At 45.2% G+C, this 25099-nt stretch overlaps 1 protein-coding gene across 2 annotated transcripts in view; it reads left to right on the top strand.

Annotated features, from left to right (window-relative positions):
• The window catches only part of LOC114707783 (high density lipoprotein binding protein), a 79121-nt gene that overhangs the window by 33809 nt on the left and 20213 nt on the right, over positions 1-25099 (top strand). The window contains exons 1-13 of one of the 2 annotated variants that reach the window (XM_028890614.1): positions 2274-2384; positions 5795-5859; positions 7694-7806; positions 10152-10309; positions 11820-12035; positions 17096-17302; positions 17467-17682; positions 18325-18531; positions 19042-19149; positions 20318-20422; positions 20952-21030; positions 22964-23103; positions 24634-24738. In XM_028890614.1, coding sequence (XP_028746447.1) covers positions 7731-7806; positions 10152-10309; positions 11820-12035; positions 17096-17302; positions 17467-17682; positions 18325-18531; positions 19042-19149; positions 20318-20422; positions 20952-21030; positions 22964-23103; positions 24634-24738 — 1617 coding nt within the window. In that variant the 5' untranslated portion in view covers positions 2274-2384; positions 5795-5859; positions 7694-7730. Of the gene's footprint in view, positions 1-2273; positions 2385-5794; positions 5860-7693; positions 7807-10151; positions 10310-11819; positions 12036-17095; positions 17303-17466; positions 17683-18324; positions 18532-19041; positions 19150-20317; positions 20423-20951; positions 21031-22963; positions 23104-24633; positions 24739-25099 lie in introns of those variants that run through there. The other variant, XM_028890615.2, reaches the window with a different exon arrangement.

The following is a 25099-nucleotide window of genomic DNA, read 5'->3' as shown; positions in this document are numbered from 1 at the left end:
TTGGAGCCTGTCCTGGATCTCACTTTGTAGACCAGGCTAGACTTGAACTCACAAAGATTCACCTGGCTCTGCCTCCCGAGTGCTGGGATTAAAGGCGTGTGCCACCACTGCCCGGCTTAGATCTACTTTTTGTTTAGGGTATAGCTCTTTTAGGGAACCATGATTTGGCGAATTGGAGAGTGTGTCTATCTTCTAGCATTTTACCTTGAGCAATCAGGAAGCTTATTTCATGTTCCTTGAGGTACAAAAAACAAAATATCTCAGACCAGTGTTCACTTTTTGAGGCAGCTAGAGTTCACACTTACCATGTTTCAGTATACTGAAGATAACTAGTCATAATTCTCACCACTCCAGGAGCATCTGGGATGTTTTTTGTTTGTTTTTGTTTTGGTGCATATTTAACATTTACTTTGTATCTTTTTGTTTGACATAAAGTCTCATATAGATAGACTTGAACTCTAATCCTCTGGCTCTCTCTCTCTCTCTTTCTCTCTCTCTCTATCTCAAGTGCTGAGATTACAAGCCAATGTTACCACACCTTCCTTGGTGTGATAATGCCATTAAGTCCATGCTTTGTTTTATTTTTGAGACATCATCTTACTCTGTAGTTCACTGCCTCAAACTCCCACTACTCTCTGCCTCAGCCTCCTGAGTACTGGGATTCTAGGATATGATCACACCCAGCTCACCACATTTTTAACCAGCTCATTGAGGTCTCCTTGTACTTGTGTTGACTTCCTGACTCCACTGGAGGTCCCTTGACAGCAAATGTGCTGACTTGTGGGTCCTTATTCCTCCTCCTCCTCCTCCTCCTCCTCCTCCTCCTCCTCATCCTCCTCATCTCCCTCTCCACAACCCTGAGACCTCAGTAACTAACAAAAGAACAACAACAACAACAAAAACACTTGTTCTAGTTGCTGGTTGATTCATCTCCAGGGAAAGACACCCTGCAGACCACAGTAATAACACAGAAGGGAAGACAAGTTGGTGCCTACAGAGGTTTTAGGAAGCTGTATCCCTCGGTAACTGCTGGCAGCTTGGAGATGCCCTTGGGTCTTTCAAGCAGTGCACATCCTTTGCCTTCAGTGATTTATGTCGTGAAGGGCTGTGATGTTCATGCCAGATGGATTGCCAGCTCCGGGGCTTCCGAACGCTGACACCCAGCTTGCATATACTTTCGTATTCAACAGCCCTCATCCCCAGCCTGAGCTCCTTATTCCTTGCATCACATTCCTTGTCCCTTAGTCTGCAGTCCAATTAGAGCAGTTCTTCCCAGTCCCTCAAGCCAAGAGCCTCTGTGCTGTGCTGTTCGTAATGCCCATCACAGTACTGCTACCTTTTAAGTATGTGTCAAGTCTGTCTGCTTATTTTGTTCACTGCTGCAAATCCTTGTGAGCCTTAGACTGAAAACTGCAGAAGGCCGCTTCTTCCCTTTCGGCATATCACACTAAAAACACACCTGGGGAGACATATACTGTCCAGACCTGGTGGCTCATCCCTGTATGTAATCCAAGTACCAGAGAGGGAAGCTGAGACCAAAGAACTTTGTCAAGTGGCGGGGGCACATCTGGTTGATTGGTTACTAGCCTTTAGTCATTCTGGGTAACATCTCATGGTCATAGCCTGTGCTGATGGGTCTCACTGACCTGTCTGCTCTGTGTAGGTCAGAAGTGTGTTGATGTCACCTCAGGAGAGGATCAAAATGATATATGTCTACAAATTCTTCAAGTACTTGTCACTAGACACAGTAGGGCAGAACTAACCGGCTTCCAAGGAAGCACTCTGAGGCAGAGGTTCTGCACTGTCCAACTCAGTATGGGTGAGGGAGGACCACACTGCAGGCTGGTCTGTACTGATAGGACCCTGAATAAAACTGAGAAGACGGCTTCACAGTTTTGGAGTTTGTTATGTTGGTCATTGAGGAACGAAGCCGGCAGGGTTTATAGTGAGGCAGGAGGAGGAACAGAACCTCTAGAGAAAGAGATGTGCTTCACCAAGGAGTGCTCTGGGGGATGGTAAAATAAATGGTTTTTCCTGCCGGTCCACTTGTGTGAGGTCCTCGGAGCTTTTCTCTTTGGGTGACACTGTTGCTGATGGCCTCGACTCCTGTACCCTTATCTCGGGGCCTGCCTGCTCTCTGTAGGTAACTAAGTTCCCAACTCCTCGCCCCCTCTCAGGCCGCAGAACTCTTGTGGAGTTGGTCCGCTCCCGGGCGCTCTGGGGACCCTGCAGCGGGCGGGGCGGGCGGCCGGTCTGACGTGTCTCGGCGGGATTGGAGCCGCCGCCCTATATAGCAGCGGCGGCCCGGGCGCCGCGCCTCGGAGCGTCCCGGCTTCTCCCGCGCGGCGACAGACGGACAGACTCTCGGGAGGTCACACTCACGAGTGAGGATCAGGCGAGCTGGCGGGCGGGAGTGCCAGGGGCGGGGCGGCGGGGGGCTCGCTGCTGGGCACGGCCGGGGTCGGTTCTCCAGCTCCGCGGCCGCACTGGCGCCTGGTCTCCCGCTACCGCGACGGGCGGGGGCCGCTACGTGTCACTCTGCGCATGGCCGCACTGGAGCGCAGAAACTTTCCCAAGTCCGCCACGCGCCGCGGGTCTGCTTGCGGGCCGGGGCAGCCTGGACTACTAGCTCACCGGGCGGGCCGCCGCGGTGGGGGAGGGGAGCGACCTGGCCAGGTTGGTGACGTGGGCAACCGAGCCGGCCCCTCCCCCGCACCCCTTCCCCCCAGCTCGGCCGCACGGGCCCTACGGGCTGTGGACAGGACCTGGGTCAGTGGCGCCCTAGTTCGCGCTGCAAGCTGGGATCTTCACCCGGGGCCCCTATGTCCCGCGCGGTGCCGTGCTGCACCTCCACCTGCGGCATCCGGCTACGTGGTCACTGGAGGACTCCCGGCCCAAGTACTTGGATGCGCCCCAGGGTCCATGGGTGAAAAATACATTACGGAAAAATACCGAATTTGGATGAAAGGCTGGGAGGCCGAACAGGATACTGTCCCTTTAAGTCTGTCCCCGCCCGCGGGCGCTCTTGGCCGGTGGGAGGGCCATGCTGAGGTGGCATCTGCGAAAGTTCCTCCCAGGCTGGGTCTCTGACTTCCAGAGCTGGGTAAAGCACTAGGCCGGCCTTGGTGGTCACAGACTTAGAGTTTGTGATCTCAGCAGAGCTGAGTTTTGTTTTTAATTTTGGAGTTTGTACTCTACTATTGAGGTGGGGGGTACCTTCACAAGAATTCTGAGGACATAAAAGTAAACAGTTTCAACTTTGGAAGAGAAACCTGAATCTCAGCTGAAGGTTTTCAAGCTGGAGGTTTTCGGTGCCCTCCATACCGACTGGTCTAGCGTGTAAAGAACTTGAGTCCCTCTAAGGTTGATAGTGATACTCTTTTTCGAGTGTGACTGAATTATTTTCGCATACTATTGCCCCTTACATAATTAGTTGGCACAGTTTAGCACAGGGGAATCAATTGAAATACTTCCTTGTTCAGAAGCAAAAATGTGGAATTCTTCATTTGCAGCCTTTTCTGATTTCTGGATTAACACAAGGTTTCAAGCTGCCACAGATTCACCTTTCTCTTTTGCAGAAGTCCCTGTTGCTCCCTAGTTCTTGGAGGAGTAAAAAAGGCCACCCTTGGCCTCTCTTCCTTTAGTTCTGGTTCTGTGTGTTGAGAACTGACTTTTTCTGCCATGTTCATTTATGCTCTAAGAAGCAAATTGTAATGTCCAAGTTGTAGATAGAGGTTTGCATTGGTTGCTGACTGACTCCAGCTTCCAGTGGCAAAGGTGGTTGAGATGGCCTCAGTGCTGAGGACCTGGAGACTGTAGGGAGGGCCTGCACCCACTGGAGGAGACATGGCATGTAGCAACCAGAGGAGGAAAGGGTGCAGATTTCATTCTATCTTGACAGAACCTTTACAGGGAGGCACGGGAGCTGGGATCCCAGGAGCACTCTTTTTATTTTCTCTGGTGGTATTTGAAAATCAGATTAGAGTAGTACTCAATCTCTTTCAGTCCTGACTTGTATGATGTAATCCAGCAAAAGTCTGAGACACCAAATCTTGGGCTCTTAATCTCCTGAAAGTTTAGCCAGTGGAGATGCAGAGGAGGGCGCATGTTCAGCTGTGGTGGCTGCTGCGCAGTGTGAACATCCAGGTGCAGCAGGTTAGACCTCTGAGTGTTGTCAGTGGAGGTAAAGCAGGGAGCAGAGGGTACAGGTGGGTGGGGGGAGAACTGCATAGGCTCTGCGTTAAACCAGGTGCAGGTGGGCTCTACTTACCCCAGAGTCTACAGGGGAGATGAGGTCTATATTTACAGACGGACATTGGGTATTTGTTTTAAATTAAGTCTTTAACAGGGTTCTGAGTCATTAATTTAAAAAAAAAAAAAAAGTCTTACCAGATGATAACTGAACAGAGTCTGTTCATTATATCTCTGTGATCTCTTTGCCCCAAGCTCTGACAAACATTGAAATCTGAAAGCTAGGCCCAAGTGAGTCTTGTCCACCTGTCCCGAGTTTTCTAGAAATTCACTCTGCTGTCCCTGGCTGCCAGAGGGTGTTTGTACTTGTCAGGGGCTCTGGAAGCTCTGTTCCAATTTGTTCCTTGGCAGTGACATCTGGCTTAGACATGGAGGTGCTCTCAGTAGCCACTTGATTCACTGTAAATACTCCGGGAAAGGGATGCCTGGGTGTGGGAGCATGCTTATAAGAGTCTATGTAGAGACCGCTGCAGTCTGTGCTAGGCAGTATATGGTGTAGGCTTGTGTAGCTATTGCTCTGTACTCAAGACTTACCTTGTCCTGGAAAGCAGAGGCAATAGTCAGTGGCAGCACAGAGACAAAGACACATAGTTGAGGTCACATGGATGAACGTGATAAAGGGGAGTGGGCATCTGGGTTTTTAAGGCTGGGTGGTGGTGGCGCATGCCTTTAATCCCAGCACTCGGGAGGCAGAGCCAGGTGGATCTCTGTGAGTTCGAGGCCAGCCTGGTCTACAGAGCAAGATCTAGGACAGGCACCAAAACTGCACAGAGAAACCCTGTCTCAAAAAACCAAAAAAAAAAAGTAGTGATAGTAGAACACACTTTAGTCCAAAAAGTCAGGAGATGGGCAGGTAGATCTCTGAGTTTAAGGCCAACATGGTTCACATAGATCTTGTCTCAAGAACAAGAAAAAGGTGTTTATAGAATAGTTTTTGCCCTTCTCAGGTGGCCTTTGAACCTTGTGGTTTTATGACCCGATTTTTAAATGTCTGGATTAGAAGGGACTGAAGGACTTTTACAGGACAACAGCAAGAACAAAGAACTGCAAAGTTAACAAGGATTCTTTTTGGTTTTGTTTTGGGGACAAGTCTCATTTTGAAACCCAGTCTGGCCTCAAAGTCACAGAGCTCTACCTGCCTCTGCCTCCCAAGTGCCAGGATTAAAGAAGTGCACCGCTCCAGCTCTGTTACAAAGCCCTTGGGCACTCTGAAAGCTCAAGCACAAGATCTGAATTCTGCTATGTGCCACAGAGGTCACAAGGACCTAGTGTACAGTTCACTTCTAAGATCCCTTGAAGACTTGTCCTCTGAGAGTTCTAGATGACTGAAGTTTTACTGTAATGTGTCTTGTTCAAAGTTAATGGTCTAAGACAAGAACTTTTAGTGTTTTTCCCTAAGAGATTGCCTAACTATTGAAATTACAAGAAGCCAAATATAAAGAATATTTAGCCCTTTCTTGAGAGGTGAAAGGGACTTAAGTTATAAAGCGTAGAAAAGTAACTTTTATTTTCTTTTTTCCTCTCCCTTTCTACCCTATACCAGTAAAAGCTGGCAGGCTGACAGAGGTAACCTCGGGACGGACTTTCTGGCTACTGACCATTTTGCTGGTAAGTTTGAGTGCCTTTACTGAAGACTTCCCTGTGCCTGGGGCACAAAGATGTGTAAGTTAGTTCTAGCCTGTACTTCCTTAGGCTTCATCTTGTGTGCCATAAGAGGCATCTCCATGGCTTCATGCGCCTTCGCTGTGTCCTCTGCCTTGCATCTGTTTTAATCCTTTTCTTCTTAAAGGTGAATCTTGTTTTTTCAGGATTTGGGGCTTAATATGCTTTAGGAATACTGAGCTTAACTTTATAAAGTTGGAAAGAGGTCTTTATTGTAATGAAGTAAGGTTTTGGTTTTTTGTTTTGTTTTGTTTGGTGTTTGTTTTGTTTTTGATACAAGGTTTCTCTGTAGCCCAGCTGTCCTGGAACTCCCTCTGTAGACCAGGCTGGCCTCAGATCCGCCTGCCTCTGCCTCCGAGTGCTGGAATTAAAGGTGTGTGCCGCCACACCCAGCTGCATAATGTATTAACATACTTGCATTTTGCCAAGATATGATACAAGTAAGACACTGGTGCATACTGGTGTAAGGAAATGAGTTCTTCCTCTGGTGTTGTGAAGCTGCCAAGAATTACAGAAGGACAGTGTCTGAGAACACTGAATTGCACCAGACTTCACAAATGGGGAGCTGGAGCTTCTGAGCCAGTGTCCACGGCTGTCCTGGAATAAGGCATGCTGTGCCTGGAGCACTCTCCTCTCTTGTGAGTGAATCTCCTCCCACACCGGGCAAGAGGGGCCCGAGATAGTCAGCAGGTTGAGGCATTTAGCACACTATGGCCATGGTTTACTGACATCATGAAGCACTGTGAGACTTCTTTTCCCCACGAAACCTGAGTGTTGATGTAACCAACCGTCTTATTAAATAAGAAACACAGAAACAATGTAAAAGAGAAAGCCAAGAGGTCAGAGCTCAGAGCTAAAATCTCACCCTTCCTCCTGCTGTGTCCCAGCTTCCCGAAAGAGAGCTATTTCCTTGTGTGTCAGTCGTTTCAAAGTCATTCTGCCCTCTCATTGGTTGTAAACCCAAACACGTGACTGCCTTGTCACTGTCTGTATGTACAGCCCTCTAGGTCTTAAAGGCGTATGTCTCCAATGCTGGCTGTATCCCTGAACACACAGAGATCTATGGGATTAAAGGCGTGTGCCACCACCGCCATGCTCTTTCTATGGATCTAATAGCTCTGACCCCTGGGCAACTTTATTAACATACAATCAAAATCACATTTCAGTACAATTAGAATACTACCACACCTGAGAGTGTTGAAATGGTTCTTAGGGTCTCTTGATAAGTACCTTGCATATCCTAGTTGTAGTAATGGTCATTTTTATACTTTGTACAAACATCAGAAGACATGTTGAACAGTTAACAAAGTAAGATAGAGATATAGCTATTAAGAGAGTGAACCTGGGGTTGATCTATACCCTAGCTTCGTCAGGCAGGGGGTAGTAGTCCCAGAGTACCCATGATGTGGGGGCAGAGTAACACGCTGTTACTGAGGCCGTCTCACTGTGGCTCCTCTAGTGGATAGGTGGTACAGAGTCGAAGCCGTGGGCATCTAGTACTAGGTCTCTTCACCAAGTCTTGTCTACTGTATGACAGAGTTTCTGAGAAAAGTTAATCAAGTGGGCCAGGACCCTACTTTACTTGCCTTTTCCATGTTCCCCCTTCTGATGAAAACGTGAAGGGTAATTTACATCAACCTTATGAGGAAAATAAATACTCTGGTGTTCAGTAAGAAGATAAAAACCTTGACTGAAACATTTAAAATAACAGTCCTATAGATGGTTATGAGTTAGCTGTACTTGGGTCTTCTCCTCCTTGATTACCTTTCTCTTGGTGTAGTGTCTTACTAGGATTGTGTGTGGACGTGAGATCAACCATGAGCTCCGTTGCAGTTCTGACCCAAGAGAGTTTTGCTGAACATCGAAGTGGGCTGGTTCCACAACAAATCAAAGGTAACAGAGCACTTGACAAGTTCTCCTTGTTAACCTTCGGAGACTAGGCTTCTGCTAATTTGTATTAGTTGGTTGCAAGTGGGACTGGACAGATGAGAGGAATGACTCCAGAAACAGTGAGCTGTAAATGTGGGCAGGTTCCTAGAAATCCAATTAATCTTACAATTGGCAATTAATGGGATCATTTACAAAATTATTGCTCCAATTATGGGATACTAAAATGATGGCTGTGAAGCATCCCAAGACATTGTTGAGCCTCTGAGGATGAAGGTGAGGTCTGACTTCTGTGCTCTCGAAGGCCACTGGCTAAGATAGAGACTAGCAGTGTCCAGTGGAATAGAATGCTAGCCACATAAGCAATTTGGACGTTTTCCAAACCCAGGTTAAATAAAAGGGAACAAGTGAATTTTTTCCCAAATATTTTCAGACAAAAGTTTTGCTGTTTAAACCAGGCTGATCTCAAACTCATGATCCTTGTGCCTCTGGGATTGTAGGCATGTGCCATTATGCTTTTAATATATTTATTTAACCCAGTGTATGTAAAATGTTGTCATTGCAACATCTCAATATAAAAAAAGTCTTAAAACCAGCTATTTTTCTTTAAATTTTAGTATACATATTTAGATAGGACATTTGATTGGAGTGCTAAATTTTTTTATGAAAGTCTTTCATCAGGGCTCACAAGACAGCTCAATAGGTAATGGTGCCTACTTGCCAAGCCTTATGACCTGGATTTGGTCCCAGCACCTACACAGTTGAAGGAAAGAACTGACTCCTGCAAGTTGCCCTCTGACCTCCATATGCAACTCAGCATGCAGACGTATGCACATACACAGATAACATATATAGATAATATTTTTGATTTATATTTATATTTTCTAAAATTTTCAAATGAAAGAATAAATTGTTCTAAGTTGTTAAAACATGTTTAAGTTTTCCCATAATGGGATTGAATATAATTTCAAAAATTTAGAATAAATTAAATGTTTAAAATTCACTTCTTAGCCACACTTAACCCACCCATTCCCAGTGACCACTGTGTTGGTCATTCCTAAGACACTGCTGGTTGCCTCGTTCTCAGTATCTGGAGCCTAAGTGCAACTATCTGTAGTTTCCCCTTTAAGAGGGGAAAAGGCCTCTGCTCATGCTGTGACCATCAGGCTAGAAAGCAGTGAGCTTAATTTTACATATCAGCCGAAGATTCCCCTGTCCTCCCCCCTCCTGTTACCCCCCATTTCCATCTCCTCCAGGGCAAAGACTCCCCTGGAGATTCAGTTCAACCAGGTAGATTCAGTCAAGGCAGGTCCAGTCCCCTCCTCCCAGGCTGAGGGAAGTGTCTCAGCATAGGCCCCAGGTTCCAAACAGCCAGCTCATGCAATAAGGACAGGTCCCGGTCCCACTGCCTGGGTGCCTCCTAAACAGTTAAAGCTAATTAGCTGTTTCACTTATCCAGGGGGCCTGATCCAGTTGGGGGCTCCTCAGCTATTGGTTCATAGTTCATGTGTTTCCATTAATTTGGCTATTTGTCCCTGTGCTTTTTCCAATCTTGGTCTCAACAGTTCTCGCTCATATAATCCCTCCTCCGTCTCACCAATTGGACTCCTGGAGCTCTTGCATCCGCTTCCCTCTGTCATTGTCCATTGTGTTTTTATTAGACCCTGCTGCTGGTAGATACTGCTCAGTCCTAGGGATTTGGGATTATCCAAAACAGTCATGTACTTGCTCTTGTGGAGATAATGTTTAACTGGACAAAAGCATGCACAAATTGAGCATCATGGACCATGAACATGACTAATAATCAGAGGCCCTGATTTTTCCAAGTCTCGCTGTTCCTGACTTGGCTTGAGAGGACATCAGAGACAGTTCCCATGTGGGTTAATTTCACCATTGTACATTACAGAAAAAAATGTGGAACCTACCTCAAAGGTAGTTCTTAAAAGCAATGTTTAAACTTGTACTCTGTGCCAAGCATTTATAGTCTTGATTTGCTTTTGTACTATTAGAAAATATGAGGACCTAAAAATCTTGCCTTCAAGGGTTTTATACATCTTAGTATTAAAATGGGGCTTATACTGTCTGACTTCTCATAGTGGGACCATGTAGAGGGCAAAAAGTTGACATTTCTGGAATTAGGAGTCTCTAGCCCCATCCACTTCTCACGTTCTGGGCCTGATGACTACCTGAGATCCTTTCCCATAGCTGTGAGGGAGGGGAGTGTGATAGTAGCATTGCTCACTCGCCATGGTGTAGTGGTCAGGGGTTCCTGCTGAATCCTTTCAACTATTTCTCTTCATATAAATGTTAAATTGTAGTGTTTTCCTCCTAATTTGTATTCTCTGGTCTAGTTGCCACTTTAAATTCAGAAGAGGAAAGCGACCCGCCAACCTACAAGGATGCCTTCCCTCCACTTCCTGAGAAAGCAGCTTGCTTGGAAAGTGCCCAAGAACCTGCTGGAGCCTGGAGTAACAAGATCCGGCCCATCAAGGCCTCTGTCATCACTCAGGTAGAAACACCATTTCTTTTTACTTTATCTGCTCCTTGTAGGAAACAGTAAGATATGATTAAAGGTTTTTGAATCTGCAGTGATGAGAGCACTTGGGCTATGTAAAGTTGGGAGGTCCAAAAGATTAAACAGCTCCCCTCCTCCTCTGTGGAGCACACCTTTTGCCATGATCATCCCATCCAGCCTCCCTGGCACTGTGGGCTGACACACAGTTTGAGATAGGCCATATTTGTCAGATTCATGGGGCCATGTGCTTTCCTAGTCATTGTAGCCCATAGTTGCCAGGTATGCCTTTCCTATCCATATGACAGTCGAGAACTAGTCGTCTGTTGCTGGGTGTGGTAACACCTGTCTTTAATCCAGCACTCAGAAGCAGAGGCAGGCATCCAGAGCTACATAGTAAGACCTGTCTCACGAAAAAACGGGGCTGGAATGATGGCTCAGAGGTTAAGAGCACTGGCTGCTCTTCCAGAGGTCCTGAGTTCAATTCCCAGCAACCACATGGTGACTCACAACCATCTATAGTGAGATCTGGTGCCCTGTTCTGGCATGCAGGCAGAATACTGTATAAATAATAAATAAATAAGTCTTTAAAAAAAAATCCGGGCTGGAGAGATGGCTAAGTGGTTAAGAGCACTGGCTGTTCTTCCAGAGGTCCTGAGTTCAATTCCCAGCAACCACATGGTGGCTCACAACTATCTGTAATGAGATCTGGTGCCCTCTTCTGGCCTGCAGACAGAACACTGTCTACATAACAAACAAACAAACAAATAAATAAATAAACAACAAACCTTTTTTTAAAAAAAAATCCTTTAAAAAAAACCAAGGTAGGTAGATATCTGTCTATAAGCAGCTAACTAATTTCCTGGTTTCTTTTGGCTTCATTAGCCCTTCTCTCTGAGCTATTAATGAGTGTTAGAACTGATGCCTGGTTGTGATAGAAAATTGTTACCGTGTAACCATAACGCCTTGTCCTTGTGTATGTGAGCAACTGCATCTTGATCTTTTCTTGTGGCCTTGCTGCTATCTTGTCTTGTTACATGTATCGTTTGGAAGGTTCATACCTCTATCAGGGATGATTGATCCCTCTTGCCTCCCACCCTGCTCCTCCTCAGCTCTCCCTAAACCTCGTTCTTTAAGCAGAATTTGTTATGCTTAAAACTCTTGATGTTGCCCGTGCTCCTGCCTCCTGGTCTGTTCTCTCTCCTGCCTGCTGCCTCTGCTGTTTCCTGTCATGGTGCTGCTTTCTCTTTAGGAAGGTTCTCTGTTGTTTCCTTGGTGGTTTTGACCTAGGCACTGGCCTCTCTTTACACCCTTCACAGACTTGTTATTTCTGATACTCTTCCCAGTTCTCTGTACCGAATGCCAGTCTCCTTTCTTGGGTGATTTCTCCTTACTGCCTTGCCTAGGACACTGCTTAGTGAGTGAGTGATTAGTAAATACATACTGCATATGGTCATTCTTCCTCTTCTTTGGTGTAACTTTGTCTTTGGGGGTCTTTTCTGAACAGGTGTTTCATGTACCCCTGGAAGAGAGAAAATACAAGGACATGAACCAATTTGGAGAAGGAGAACAAGCAAAGATCTGCCTTGAGATCATGCAGAGGACTGGTGCCCATCTGGAGCTCTCTCTGGCCAAAGACCAAGGCCTCTCCATCATGGTCTCAGGGAAGCTGGACGCGGTCATGAAAGCCCGGAAGGACATTGTTGCTAGACTGCAAACACAGGTGGGTGTTCCGAGGCCTGGTGTCCCAGATGACCGTTGCTTGGCTGATCCTGGTGCAGGCAAGAGGTCAGCAGCATTTAGAACCTTTGTGATTTTTAGTGAAAACCACTAAATTAATGATAGCACTGGGGTACCTCTCAGATCAGCCATTGAGCTAAATGTACTGAAAAATAAGGCTTTTCCTAGAGTTTGAGACACTTAAAATCCAGTGAGCTTGCTAGGTAGGTAGTGATCATCAGTTTCTAAGCCTCAAACTTGGGAAGTAAAAGATCAGATTTTTTTTTTCCTCTGTTCCTAGCAGTCTGATGCCAGTACTTGGAATTTATTTGAGACCCATTAGAATAAAAAAGCAAATCTGCAAGGCATTTCTCCCTAGGGCCAAGAAAAAGGCAGGTGTGCCATGTGACAACTTCCATGCTGTGTGGCTTTGTCCAGAGATGGGGGTTACTCCCACTTGCTGCTGAGCTCTAGACAAGCTAGAGGGGGAGTGATCCTGCTCTGCCACTGACTGAGCCACACAGTCTCTAAGGTGGTTCTAAACCCAATTAACTGTCACAAGGGTGAAAGCATTGCTTGTGATTGTGTAGCATTGATTGCATATACTAGTTTACTAGTTACATGATGAATAACTGTTATGTAATTGAGAATTTTTAAAAGCGAATACAAAAATACCATTTCACCTATAAATAGTATATTGTCTATTGCTTTATAAAGGAGATGCTAAGGTATTCATTCATATTTGACCCTTTCTTTGTTTAGACTTCTGTGTCTGATGTCTTTCAAGTTGATTTAAATCAATTTTCATTTGATCATAGCATCACATGTCTCCTTAACAGTATCTCCCTACACACACACACACACACACACACACACACACACACACACACACAAAATGCCATTGATTTGTTAAAAGGTTAGTATTTAATTGCTGGTTTCCTTTGTTGTATCTTATGGGCTGGTATTAAGAGCTTGGCTAATTTATTTCTTGTTTTTTGGGGTTGTTATGTTTTGTTTTTGAGACAAAAGTCTTGCTAAGTAGCCCTGGCTGTCTTGGAGCTTGCTCTGTCTCCCGAGTGCTGGGATTAAAGGCGCATGGCATTGTGCCTAGCCTTGAGCTTGATTACTTTCATATTCAGCTTGTCTGGTGGGGATACTTGTTACCACAAAATGAGTTTTGCTGTTGTTGTTTGATTTTCCTGTTAACTGGTTCTGAGATTGGTTTGGAGGCTGGGGTATCTTCTGCCTTATTTGTATTATGTTCATAGGATTTACTGATGAGCTGGCTAAATTCATTAAAAGTTGAAAGTGTTGGTTTTCTGCATCCTACCTTTATCAATAGTTGATTTTAAAATGTATGATGGTGCCGGGGAGATGGTTTCGTGGGGAAAGATACCTGCTGGCAACCTGAATTCATCCCTGAAACATGCACAGTAGAAGGGAAGAACCGGTTCCCCCAGTTGTCTTCCAAAAACACACACATAAATGCCCATAAAGTAAATAAAAATGTAATTTTTAAAATAAATCACTTGGTCTGAGGATGCTATCAGTGGTAGGTTGTTGTTTGGGTTTTTTGTTGTTTTGGGGTCTTGTTTGTTGGTTGGTTGGTTTGGTTTGGTTTGGTTTTTCTTTTCTTTTTGGTGACAGGGTCTCTGTGTAGCCCTGGCTGTCCTGGAACTCTCTGTACACCAGTCTCACATATCTTTTTTTTAAGATTTTATTTATTTAGTATGTACACAGTGTTCTGTCTGCATGCATGCCTACAGGCCAGAAGAGGGCACCAGGTGTCATTACAGGTGGTTGTGAGCCACCTTGTGGTTGCTGGGAATTGAACTCAGGACCTCTGGAAGAGCAGCCAGTGCTCTTAACCTCTGAGCCACCTCTCCAGCCCGTATTAGAATGTTTGAGGGGCTGAGTTTAGATTAATTTTTTAAGAAATGTTAAATAAATTTTGATTAGAATTTCCACCACTTTCTGCAATGGCTATAAACATACTTCTGCCATTTGGTACTACATAATTAGTACTATTTTACTTCTATACCTGGAGTATAAGAATTTCTCAGGAACAAAGGAGTTGCAGCTGCTAGTGACTCCTGATCCAGATGGTATTGGTTCTCTGACCCCATCTTCAGAGTCAGGCTGTCATAGAACTCACAGTGCAGTCCAGGCTGGCCTCTACCTCATGATCCCACTTCAGGTGCCATGTGCCACCATGCTAAGGAATTTTCCTATAATGTCCTCGTGAGCTTGGGGACATTGAGAAATAAGCTGCCTCATCTTTGACTAGAGGAGTCCTTAGGTTTTCTTCTTGTAGGCAGCTTTCTGTTGCCACCCAGTAATCTGGATTTCTTAATTTCTAACACAAAGAGATCTCAGATTAATCTTGGGTGTATGCTTCCAGAGATCTCAGGATGTTTTCCCCGGGTCTTTGGGGTGGGAAATGTAGTGGAGAAGTGAGCGCCGGACTCAGTGCGGTCGGTCTGTAGAGGGGTCAGGCTCCTGCCTCTTCTAGAGGGAAGGTCTTGAGAAAGGGATCTCATGTATCCAGACTAGTTCTGCTTAGCATGAAAAAATGGCAGTATTTTTGTTTGTTTTTGTTTTTCGAGACAGGGTTTCTCTGTGTAGCTTTGCGCCTTTCCTGGAACTCACTTGGTAGCCCAGGCTGGCCTCGAACTCACAGAGATCCGCCTGCCTCTGCCTCCCAAGTGCTGGGATTAAAGTTGTGTGCCACCACCGCCCGGCTAAATGGTAGTATTTTTAAATCAAGATAATTTTTTTCTGGGTTTTCCTACCATTTCAGTTTATTTTAAGTTTTTCAAAATTATTCCAACAGTCACATGACTATAATGTCAAAGCTGGATAGAAACCCTCCTTCCCAGCTTATATAGTATGCAGCTGTCCCCTCCATTTCCTTGCGTGTGACTGTACCTATATACCCACTACATATGTTATTCATTGTTTACATTTACAAATAGAAACATAATACAACTTGCCATAAGCTCTAATCTCTACATTGCTTTTTTTTTTCATACTATTTTCTGTGGTGTCTTATGTATCAACAAATACTGATTTTCCTCAGTGTTATAGACAGCAGCGTGACATACTCTGTAGGTATCCTGTAGTTTAAGCACTTAGGTGGTTTGTAGACTCTTGTTACTATGTGACTGACCAAAAAAGTTGCGGGGGGGGAATCATATTCTTTTTTACTGGTTTGTATTTTGGGATAATCCTGGAACTGATATTGCTAGGTCAAAAGGTGATTTTAAGTATCTACTTTGGCCAACAACAAGTAAGTTCCCTCCCTTAGAAGTTTAGTGTCTTTCCCATCTGCAGAGAACAAGAGACAAGCTCATCTAATATTTAGGGTTTTGCCAGTCAGAGGCATAGCTGAATGGACTTTTCCTGGCTTTTGTATGCAAATGCATATGTAGGTGTTTATATGAGTGTGTGCTTGTGTCTGTGCAAGCTGGACACTGATGCCGTAGTGTCTTCCTGAGCATGCTCCACCTCTTTTTTTTTTTTTTTGAGAAAGGGTCTGTTGTTGAGCCTGGAGCTCCAGGACGGCAGGCTGGTCATCGAGCTCCACAGATCCGCTAGTCTTTCCCGCTCTCCACTATAGGATTATAGACATGCGCCGTTGTACCCAGACCTTAGCTTAGATGGCAGGCACTTGGCCAGCCAAGCCATCTCCCCGCCTTTGGGGATAGCTTCTAATTTGCAGCAGCATTTTGTGAAAGGTCTCTTGTATTTTTTATGTCAGATGGTTCGCTTGCTCAGTTTTGGGGAATTCACACTAGAAGAACTTCCAATCCCTTCTTCAGGCATAAAAAGTAAAATTTTTTATAGTTTATTGTTCCTTTTTTAATCTCTATATGTTTTGCTCTGTGAATGTTTGGTCCATTTATATAGTTACATTTACTATTTTTATTATGTTGAATCATTGTTAGGAAAGCATTTTCCACTTCCAAGTCATAAAAAAAGCATATCCCTTTTTTCTTCCTGCATGTCTAAGGGTGTTCTTCTTTTTCAGTTTCTGATTATCTGGTTGTATTCCGGTATTGTGAAATACTGGTCCAGGTTGACCTCTTCCCACATAGCTGTTTTGTCATCACCCTTTCTGACCAAAGGCTGTTCTGGGCAGGTCCTAAGTGTCCACAGCAGCCTAGGTCTGTTTCTGGTCCACTAGTCAGTCTTCCTTTGTGCTGATGTTCTCCTACTTCTATCTAGTGCTGTACTATTGCTTGGTTTTCTGGTTTTCCCATGCAAGTTTGGGGTGTGAGAGAAGGGTGTGTGTTATGTGCAGGTGTGTGCACATGTGGGGACCAAAGGTTGATATCACATGTCTTTCTTCATCTCTTTCTGAGACAGAGTGTCCCACCATACTTAGAGTCCACCAGTTACCTAGACTGATTGGCCAGCAAGCCCCTGGATCCTGTCTTCACCTTCCAGCTCTGAGCCCATGAAAGTTTTATAATCAACTTTATGCTTAACCCTGTCTCGAAAAACCAAAAAAAAAAAAAACCTCCAGTAATTTTTTTTATAATTAGAAAAAAATGATATATTTCTTATTTAAGCTGCCTTTTGTAGCTTGTATGTGATGTTGTTAGCTTGTAGCATACATTTTTCTCCCTTTTCCCATGGTGGGAAAAGGGTTTGTAGACACCTTGTCAAGCCTAGACCACTGGACTACACCCCATGTTATATTTCCTAACTTGCAGTTGTTTAAGTGAAGTTGCTGATTTCTAGAGTCGTCTTTTTTTCCCCTTGTTATAAATGTTAAGAAGAATGTATGAAATATTAATTTCCCCATGCAGTCAGACATGTTTTCTTCTGTCTCTTATAATAGAGAAGTCTGAGCAATGGTGTAGATACACTTGAAATGACCCTAGTTGGGGCCAGGGTAGACTCCCTGTGACTGTAGCGTGGTGTTTGAGCGCTCATGATTGTAATAGAATGAATGAGAGAGGTTTGTTGAGCATTCTCATTAGAGAATGTCCTAGACGAATGTGCTTCCTCAGAACCCTATGTGGGTTTTTATTTTTTTGTTGGTCTCTCCTGTTACAGGCCTCAGCAACTGTTACCATTCCTAAAGAACACCATCGCTTTGTCATTGGCAAAAATGGAGAGAAACTGCAAGACTTAGAACTAAAAACTGCAACCAAAATCCAGATCCCACGCCCAGATGACCCCAGTAATCAGATCAAGATCACTGGCACCAAAGAAGGCATTGAGAAAGCTCGCCATGAGGTTCTTCTCATCTCTGCTGAACAGGTGGGTCTCTGAGTGGCTTGTACCCTACACTCTGCCACCTGCCCAGCACTGGCCTCGCTCCTAGTGAGGAACTAGGGGCACTGTTTGTATGTGAGCCTTGACTGTGACTTCGGCAAGCTCTGCTCTTCCAGGGTGCTCTCATTGGTTCCTTCTGCCCTGTGCAGGACAAGCGTGCTGTAGAGAGGCTAGAAGTGGAGAAGGCCTTCCACCCCTTCATCGCTGGGCCATACAATAGACTCGTGGGTGAGATCATGCAGGAGACAGGGACGCGCATCAACATCCCTCCACCCAGTGTTAACCGGACAGAAATCGTCTTCACCGGAGAGAAGGAGCAGCTTGCTCAGGCCGTGGCTCGTATTAAGAAGATTTATGAGGAAAAGGTGCGTTGTGGAGGTGGCAGAGCTGGGGAACAGGAACAGTTAATGGGATTTGAATGTGGGAATTTGGCTAATCCCCTAGTTGACCCTGCACCCGTTCCCCCTTGTGCACAAAGCCTTAGTGTCTGTGTTCAGTGCTTGGTGGCCACATTTCCCTCCTGGCCTACTAGGTGTGCTGTAGGATGGTGTCCTGGTGTGTGACCTTTCTCAGGTCTGTGACCACACTGATAGGTTGCTGCTGTAAGATTGGCACAGACTTTTTAGAGGTGATTTGTAGGTTCTTCTGACTTTGAGGTGTGAAACCTGTTCCTTATTTGGAAGAAGCAGGATGGGAGTGTAGCTCTGTAGTAGAGCACTTGTCTGGTAAAATCCCCAACTCTGTAAGAGAAAAAGAAGAAGAAGAATGGGGAGAGCAGTTGATTTATTTACTCAGGTTCGGGTTGACATTAACAGCTTTGAAAGTGACCAGACTTGGGGGAAGGCCAGGCACTTGAGAAGTAGAATTTAGGAGAAGCTGGTTATGGTCTTCACTTACTGAGAACCACATCTGTGTCCCCTTCTGACTTTGTTGGTAGTGACAGTCTGTCCACACTGCCTGTGTCTCCTATCTTTCTTGCTGACTACCTTTATGGTGTTCTTAATTAGAAGAAGAAGACTACAACCATTGCGGTAGAAGTGAAGAAATCTCAGCACAAGTATGTCATTGGGCCAAAAGGCAATTCATTGCAAGAGATCCTGGAAAGAACTGGAGTTTCTGTTGAGATTCCACCCTCAGACAGCATCTCTGAAACTGTGATACTTCGTGGTGAGCCTGAAAAGTTGGGACAGGCGTTGACTGAAGTCTATGCCAAGGTAGTGTGCTTTGATAATTTCTGGGGGGCTGTTTGTTGGTGTATCCTGGAGACCCAGAAACAGTGAAATGGCCCAGTTTAGGGCTGGGGCCACTCACCACTGAAGTGTGTGTGCTCATATGCAAGCATGCGTGTGGGGGGCGGTCATGACTTAGGAGGTGAGACGTTCTCTTGATATAGAGCCTCCCAAGTGGGCTGGACTGGCAGGCAAGCACAATTCTAGTAGTGAGATTGCAAACATACATTACCTCATCCAGCTCTGGGGACCATAAGCTGTGTCCCCAGCTCCACCTCTGTACTCTTATAGGACTGGTTTGACTTTTTCTTTTTTAATAAGGTCTGACTGTTAGACCAGGCTGTCCTAAAACTCTAAAAAAAAAAAAAAAAAAACTTGCCTCATTGTGTTCAGTGCTGGGATTAAAGGAATGCCCCACCGCACCTGATGTGACCTTTGTTTTAACAGGAACTTGAGCTCTGCAGACCCACAACTGTTTCCCTGTTTTTGTCCTAGGCCAACAGTTTTACAGTTTCCTCAGTCTCTGCCCCTTCCTGGCTTCACCGTTTCATCATTGGTAAGAAAGGGCAGAACCTGGCCAAAATCACTCAGCAAATGCCAAAGGTAGGGAAACACTTTTAACCTGGTATTTTGAAATTGCCTGATAAGGTTTTGTTGTTGCTATTTGTACTGTGGATGATTTGAAGACTGGAACAATATCAAGCTTCAGTTACCCTGTTGATACAGTCAGCTTCCCTTAATAACCATGGAAGAGCATAATTAATGTCTTTAGGTATATGCACCATTTTCCAGTCTTTGTAACCAGAGACAGTTTTCATTAATAGGTTTGATAAATGTCTTAACTGTGCATTTAATAATTACAATGTAATGATTTCATAATGATTTGAAGAGCAGCCTTTGGAAAGGGACGTCATCGGCCTTCTCACACTGTGTTGTCCGTACCGGAGATGGCAGAGAGCCTCTGTCACTTTCTTCCTGTTCTGTTGACATTGGCGTTGTCTGGCTTGCTTGTCATTTCAGTGTTTCTAGCCTTAGAATCACAAATGACATACTTAGATGTAGGCAGACTGCTCTCCCTTTCCAACTACCTTACCCTTTGTATGTTACAAACTGCACAAGATACTGGCCTGCTCATGTCAAAAGTGAGTTTTACTCCATCATGTTGTTTTCAAAATTTTTGTACTTGGACTGAGTAAATAGCTTAGCTGTTAAAATGCTGAAAAAGTATGAAGACTAGAATTTGCATAAATGACAACTGGGCATGGCAGCCTACCTATACGTCTAGTCTCAGAAGGTAGAAACAGGATCCCCAGAGCAAGCTCTGGTTTTGACTGAGAGACCCTGCTTCTTTAATAATGTGGAAGAATCACCCAGGATGATTCTTGCCATCTACTTCAGGTCTCTACAGACATAAACTCCCATGGATTTTTACACAAAAATGAAGAAAGAAAAGAGACACTGTCTTTGCCATCTTTTCTCTTTATACAATCAAAGTGAAGTCTGCCTTCCAAAGGGAAAACAATGCCTGAGAACATGAACAGTGGTGATGTCTGTACACACTGGGGGCACGCACACTGTGAAGGGCTCCCAGCTCCTGCTCTCAGCGAAGGAGGAGGTGTATCAGGCCCTGGACGTGACGTTCGGTGCCGTCCTTCGACCCTTCCTCTCAGCTCTCTGTGGTGCTGGGGATGAGACCCTCACCACCTGTACACGACATAGCAGCTTGTATTATTTGGCCTTGGCCATTCCTTCCCTCATTTTGGTTTGGTAGGTTCACATTGAGTTCACAGAAGGTGAGGACAAGATCACCCTGGAGGGCCCCACGGAGGATGTGAGTGTAGCCCAAGAACAGATTGAAGGAATGGTCAAAGACCTGGTAAGTGCCCCTCTAAGTAGAACATTTGCTAGTTACGGGGAAGGCTCTGTTAGTGTGGGAACAGGTAGAAGTCTTGTCATTCAGGTCTTAACATGGGTGGTCATGGAGTAGCCTTGTTGTATGTGGAATAGGTTCTGAGACAGAAGATGACTGGGCTCCCAGAACTCTGGGTAAGGGAAACTATTTTGAGGTTGGGACCTTTGAGGGTAACAGAGGGACAATCTTGCAGCAGCAATTCTTGGTGGTTGAGATAGGGCATTTCCTGCTGGGTGTGTGGTGGTGCACACTTTTAATCCCCGCACTTTGAAGGCAGGGGCAAGTGGATCTCTGGAGTTGGAGGCCATCCTGATCTACATAGAGAGTTCCAGGACAGCCAGGGCTAGCTACATAGATAAACTTTGTCTCAAAAAACAGAATATGGAGAAATGGGGAGAAAGGGCAAGTGCTAATGTCTTCTGCATTTTTGAATGGTCAGGCACATCTTTGAGCCAGAAGCATTCGTCTTTTGAACTTTGTTCTTCCCTTATAGATTAATCGGATGGACTATGTAGAGATCAACATCGACCATAAATTTCACAGACACCTCATTGGAAAGAGTGGAGCTAACAGTGAGTAAGGCTGATGGGTGGTGGCAGAGCCCTAATGCCCTGAAGCCCTGAGAAGGAGGACCTCAGTGATGAGGACCTTCATGATTTTCTTTCTGTAGCCTCCTGAGTGCTGGGTAAATACGCCAGGCAAAGTGCTGCTGTCAATAGAAATTGATTATGCAGCTTCTACACCTTCCTAAAGAGACCTAATTGTCACTTTCAAAAACCAGCCCTCTCTAGCTGAAAACTGTCTTTACTCTTCATCCAGCCTGCTACACTTTGCCCACCAGTGTTCGTGGGACTCTTATAGTTACCTTCCCAGACTTGTGTCCAAGTCGTCCACTCAGAGAGGAATATTGTTAAGTGAGTAGTCATACACTGTCTCAAGCTCAGGTTTTAAATTGTTGGTTCAGACTGCAGGAACAGCACAAGAGTGTACTGACTTTAACAGTATGTTAAAGTGAGACAGACACACACACACACACACACACACACACACACCCGAGGATTGATAGATTGAGTGCTGGAAATTAAATCCAGGCCCTTGAAAGTGCTAGGCCAAGGAGTCCTCCACCCCCAGATAGAGTATCTATATAGCCTAATTGAATTTGTGACCTTCCTGCCTCGGGGTCCTGAGAGCTGGGATTATGGTGTATGTCACCGCTTAGTCCTTCTTTTAATCCACCTTTCCTGTATGGCTGTACTCATAACACGTTTGCATATCCTTGAAACAACTTCATGCTATAGGGGTTCAACAGATCCTTTTGCATATCCTGTTGACTTGCACTCATTCATTATGTTTTTTGTTGCTTGTAAATATAAGCCTGTCTGTTCCACAGCGACCTGTGAATGATGCGTTCTTTCTGGTGGTAGTTTTATATTCTATGCCGTTTTCATGACAGTGATGATTTCCCTGCTGAATGACCTCAGTTGGCACTTACTTCACATGCAGCTTGAACCTTGCGTGTGCACACCAGGAGCTTGCTTCTATAGTTTTGCTTTTTGTTTTATAGTTAACTGTAGAGTTTACTTAATAGATACAAAGTACAGTCATACACTTCTGAAATTGATTTCTGCTCACTAGGAATTACAGAACTGTACCATGGTCCAAGAACTGTGTTCTACCAGTTACAAACCTTCATTTTCTTCCATATTCTAAAATCTATTTTCCCCAACCTACCCCTATCTCTTACTCTTGAATTTAACCCTGGAACAGCTGATCACATCAGTCCCTTCCAGATGACTATCATATACTGTTTGTGGAGCTCATCTTGGGCTTTGCTTTTCCTGACTGTACAATGGACAGGTCTTGAATGGGATCACCATATTCTGTCCAGAGAAAGTGACGGGAAGAAATTTTTGCAAGTTTTGCCAAACAACTCTGTTTTTACAAAAGGCATAATCTCCAGTATACTACCCCAAAAGACATGATTCTCTTGAGGGACCCCAAGTTAAATGGCAGGAGATAGAGGCAGACAGCTGGAGGCCAGCCAGGGCTATTTAATGCGACCCTGACTTTGCCAGAGTGAATCAGGTCCCTGGGTGGCTGTGTCCTTATTTAATGCATGTAACTTGCTGCCTAAATTATATAGTTACCAAAATTACTTGCATGTTAGTAGTGCCTGTTATATTTTAGATATTCTAAGACCATATGTATACTCAAGGCCAGCTATGTTTCATACTAATTGGCACTGGTCATCATTCTTCTGAAACTCTTAGGGCAGTTGCAGCTTATATTCAAGGCTGGAAGACAATGCCCTAGAAACTTAGCAATCTGGAGAGCACAACCAAGTTTTTTTGTTTGTTTTTATTTTTTAGACACTGAAAGTTTTGATGAATGGGAATGACTAGTTAGCATATTGAAGCATGACCCTCTTTCTCTTGACTATTAGTCATTAGTAGACACCCGTACCTTTTGTGTTGAAGATGTATTTGTATTTTCTTTTGTTCTAAGTCAACAGAATCAAAGACCAGTACAAGGTGTCTGTGCGCATCCCCCCCGACAGCGAGAAGAGTAACCTGATCCGGATTGAGGGAGACCCACAGGGCGTGCAACAGGCCAAGCGGGAGCTGCTGGAGCTCGCCTCTCGAATGGTAAGCCAAGGATCCAGACCTTTCCCGAGAAGTGCTGGCTTGTGCCTGTTGGCTGCCTCTAAGGAAAAGCATTGTTGGAATATGTGGTCCTGGAGCCATGTTTCTTCTGCTGTCCTCCCCAGATCGCCAGTGAATCTTGTGTCTCTTCACCCCTGAGTGCTAGAGAACAGAGGTCCCATGTGCCTGCTGCAGCTTCATACATAGATGGGCTATTATTTCTAGGCTTGAAAGACAGTGCAGTCAGTCTCACTGTGGGCCTGAGACACCCAATGATGAGGATCATGCTGCAGTGATTCCTGACTAGCTTCCCATGAAAGTTGCTGACAGCCTTTAAAAGTCCAAAAAGGTTGATTTAAGACCTGACTGTGTGTTGGTCCCAGTCCATGTTCTTACCCTAGTTCCCATGCTAGGGACCTCAAACTGGAAGAAATGTTTTATGGGGGGTGGGTCTTTCTTTCTTTCTTTCTTTCTTTCTTTCTTTCTTTCTCTCTCTCTCTCTCTCTCTCTCTCTCTCTCTCTCTCTCTCCCTCTCCCTCTCCCTCTCCCTCTCCCCTCTCCCCTCTCCCCTCTCTCCTCTCTTCTCTTCTCTCTCTCTCTCTCTCTCTCTCTCTCTCTCTCTCTCTCCCTCCCTCCCTCCCTCCCTCCCTCTCTCCCTCTCTCCTCTCTCCTCTCTCCTCTCTCCTCTCTCTCTCTCTCTCTCTCTCTCTCTCTCTCTCTCTCTCTCTCTTTCTTTCAAGACAGGGTTTCTCTGTAGCTTTGTGCCTTTCCTGGATCTTACTATGTAGACCAGGCTGGCCTTGAACTCACAGAGATCCACTTGGCTCTGCCTCCTGAGTGCTGGGATTAAAGACGTGCACCACCACCGCCCAGCAAGTGGTTCTTTCTTTTCTGTAATCCTTTGGCTGCCCTCTGACCGTCCTTGAGCTTGGTATTTAAGGTCTGCTGTTGACATCATTGCCTCCTGCCTTGTGTACCTTGCCCTGGAGTGTGTTCTGCCTGTACTGAATCAGTCATCAGAGACCAATCTGATCCACCAGAATTCTTGACAGTGTTTTATAGGCTGATGGTGTTCTTCCTGGATTCTGTCTGTGCCTGCTGTTCTTTCCATCTGACATTTCAGTGGGGACAATGGAGGACATTGAGACTGGTGTGGGTTCAGTGACCTGTGATGAGCCATCCTAATTCTCCACGTAGGGAATGTGGTCCAAGCCCGATTGTCTCAAGGAGCGTTTCCCTGCTGTGTAGGATGTTGTGGTTCTGGTGGAAACAGTTTAGTTAGTGTCAGTGCTACTGGGACTGCACTCGGGGCTGACGGGCCCTGCAGTCCATTCTTTAACTGTACTGTTCAGGGAGATGATAGCTCACTACCAGGAGGTCAGACAGGTGTCCTGGAATAGGCACGCCTAGTGGTACATTGTTTCTAGAGGCTGCTGCAGACAGCTACCTGGACACCACCTCACATGCCTGGTGGTGGGACGTTAGTAGCCTTTCTTGTGATAAATGGCATCATCTACTGTAATTATATTTTAGGAAAATGAGCGTACCAAGGATCTAATCATTGAGCAAAGATTTCATCGCACAATCATTGGGCAGAAAGGTGAACGGATTCGTGAAATTCGTGACAAATTCCCAGAGGTAAAGCTTTCTCCAAAGCACTCCCTCTTCCTTCTTTCCTTTCTCCCTCCCTCCCTTCCTTGGTGTTTGTTTTTCCTTGTTATTGGGGATCTAACCCACAAGGACTTGTGCATGCCAGTAAGTGCTCTGCCCTGAACTTACACTGCCAACCCCCAAAGCATTCTCTTGCCTCTAGGAGTGGTGATTTTCACTTAAGGAATTGTCAGTATTTCACTTTAAAAACATAAATGCTCATAGGCATACATACACAGTAGATAATATGGATTGAGGTTGGGACAACTTTCAGGAGTTAGTTCTCTTTACTGTGTGAGTTCTGAACTCAGGACATCAGGCTTGATGGCAAAGCACCCTTACCCACTGA

This window comes from Peromyscus leucopus, chromosome 13, assembly GCF_004664715.2.
Source record: "Peromyscus leucopus breed LL Stock chromosome 13, UCI_PerLeu_2.1, whole genome shotgun sequence".
NCBI classification, from domain to species: Eukaryota; Metazoa; Chordata; class Mammalia; order Rodentia; family Cricetidae; genus Peromyscus; species Peromyscus leucopus.
The sequence above is the reverse complement of the archived record's forward strand: the minus strand, read 5'-3'. Positions and strand labels throughout refer to the sequence as shown.